General features: G+C 37.8%; 1 protein-coding gene across 1 annotated transcript; it reads left to right on the forward strand.

Moving 5' to 3' along the window:
• The first annotated feature begins 633 nt into the window (after positions 1 to 633).
• Positions 634 to 1,758, forward strand: LOC140169191 (neuromedin U receptor homolog nmur-2-like). Its single transcript, XM_072192448.1, has one exon. The coding sequence runs from the start codon at positions 634 to 636 to the stop codon at positions 1,756 to 1,758; it is 1,125 nt and encodes a 374-aa protein (XP_072048549.1).
• The last annotated feature ends 710 nt before the right edge of the window (positions 1,759 to 2,468 follow it).

Raw genomic sequence — 2,468 nt, forward strand, 5'->3', positions numbered from 1 at the left:
TGTGAAATCAGGGCTGAAAAGGGGGACTTTTCCTATTAGAACGCTCAAGGCCACAGCCTCATAATACTTATTAAATAGCTAATTATATTTTCATAAAGCTTTTATGTTATTTGAGCCCTGCAGCAAAGTTATATTAGATTCCACAGACAAATTCTGATACCTATTACAATTACAATACAACCAAAGGTCCAAGAATATTAATTATGTGTCACGTCACTGTACACGGTTAGAACACATGTTAAAATTTTTAAGGTGACCAACCCAATAGTTTTAATTAACAATTGTGTGGAGCAAATGAAATTGCGCGCCACAAAAATTGTTAGAGCCTGCAGATAGGTACGCAGTGAGAGTACAAGGACAGCAGCGAGGAATGTTGTGTATTAATACTGAAACAAGGACAAGGGCAGTTGCTTTGTATATACCGCCAGCACCGAGATGATGGTAATATTGTTCTACATCTCGATATGGAAGGCCAATATGTTAAAAATTTGATTGGAACTAATTTTTGCACCGAGATGGTTGACGTTGCTTTTTAAGGAGACTGGTAACTTCAATTAATTTGTTGCGAACTTTGAACATTAAGATTACAAGAGAGACATTAAGATTACTATAGAGAGACTTCACTGTGACACAATGGAGTCATATAGCAATTCATCCCTCGACGACTTAATATGCAGGGGTGAAAGTTTCAGGAACGAGAGTACCCTCTCCGAAGAAGCGGTTATTGAGATGTATTTCTATTCCACTACTGACCGTTACATAATAACTGTGTTTTATCCCACCCTGTTAACGTTCGGACTTTTCGGTAATCTAGCGTTTTTAGCTGTGGTAGCTAAGATACCTTCAATGCGTACATTGACCAACGCGTATCTTGCTAATTTAGCAATATGTGACACAGTGTACATAATTACACAGGGTAATGACATTCTTGGAGATTACCTACGACATGCGCCATTAAATACAAAGTCACACAAAACCAATTTAGCTTGCATTATGAAAGCTTCAAGCCTTTATGTCACCATCTTTACATCAGTTTGTTTACTTCTCATCACAACGACCGAAAGATACCTAGCAATCTGCAGACCTCTTCAATACCGTTTCGTCGCTACCAAAGAACGAACTGTGAAACTGATCATTATATCCTGGGTATTGGGTGTCCTTTACTCTGGGCTTATTGTACCCAGATGGGGCAGGGTGACACTAGTATGCGTCCTGTGGCCAGATAGTGATCGTTTGTCGGATCTGCCATCCAGGTTAAGCTTTTTCTGCTCTCCTATCCATCCTTTCTTCGCTACATTCTCACTCGTAGCTCAGGCTGTTCCATTCATTATTGCAACAATCTTCAATACCATAATGTTCAGTCGAATCGTCAAGAGGTTACACGAAAGAATAACTGGCGACATTGAAGCTGCTAGGTTTAATAAGAATGCTCTGAAATCACGTAATCATGTTGCACGACTGCTTATTGTTACCAATGTGGTATTTTTTCTTTGTTGGGCTCCATATTTTTTCACTTCTCTTAATATCGCCATATTAGAACTTAGCGACTACCGCATTGGAATCAATATACCATACAATGAGCTCGTAACCTTGCTGTGGTTTGCCCGTGGCATGACGGTTGCAAACGCGACTACCAATCCACTCATCTACAGCGTGACCAATCCTAGATATCGCCATGCATTCTTGCAGTTATTTAGCAGGAGTTGCACGTCAGCAGGGCAGAAGAAAAATAGTAATACAACAGTATCTAAATTGTAGAACATTTATTTATTTTTGAGGAGACCTGCAACTTCAATTAACTTGTTGCAAACTTTAAACATTAAAATTACTAGAGCGACTTCACTGGGATACAATGGATACACATAGTAATTCATCCCTCGACGCCTCAATATACAAGGATGAAAGTTTCAGGAATGAGAGTACCCTCTCTGAAGGAGAGGTCATTGAGAAGTATTTCTTTTCCACCACGGACCGTTACAGAATCTATGTTTTATCCCATCCTGTTAACGTTCGGACTGTTCGGTAATGTACACAAATGTAGCCTTCAATGCGTACATTGACCAACGCGTATCTCGTCAATTTTAGCAGTATGTGACACGGTGTACCCAAGAAACACAAAAACATTTCAAAAACGTTTATATTTTGGATGCTGGTTTAGGTAAAACGTTTTAATAACATTAAATGTCATGAAAAAGGTCATGAAAATGTTTAAAAACGTTTTGTTTGAAAACGCACTACAACAATATTTTCAAAATGTTTTCTAAATAGTGTCGGAAATACTTTTTTGTAAACAATTGTTGCCAAATATTTTGTCAACACTTAAATAACATTATGTTAAAATATATGCAGTAGGTTAACAATTAATCATGGTTTTTAATGTTATGAAAACGTCGGGTTCATTACATAGTGGCGTATCGTAAAGAAAACTGTAAAGTGCAGAAAAACGAGTTTGAAAAAAAAAGCGATTT

The sequence above is a fragment of the Amphiura filiformis genome, chromosome 14 (assembly GCF_039555335.1).
Source record: "Amphiura filiformis chromosome 14, Afil_fr2py, whole genome shotgun sequence".
NCBI classification, from domain to species: Eukaryota; Metazoa; Echinodermata; class Ophiuroidea; order Amphilepidida; family Amphiuridae; genus Amphiura; species Amphiura filiformis.

Excerpts from the sequence above, each read along its gene's own strand:
- LOC140169191 (XM_072192448.1), top strand. The coding sequence starts at position 634 with ATGGAGTCATATAGCAATTCATCCCTCGACGACTTAATATGCAGGGGT.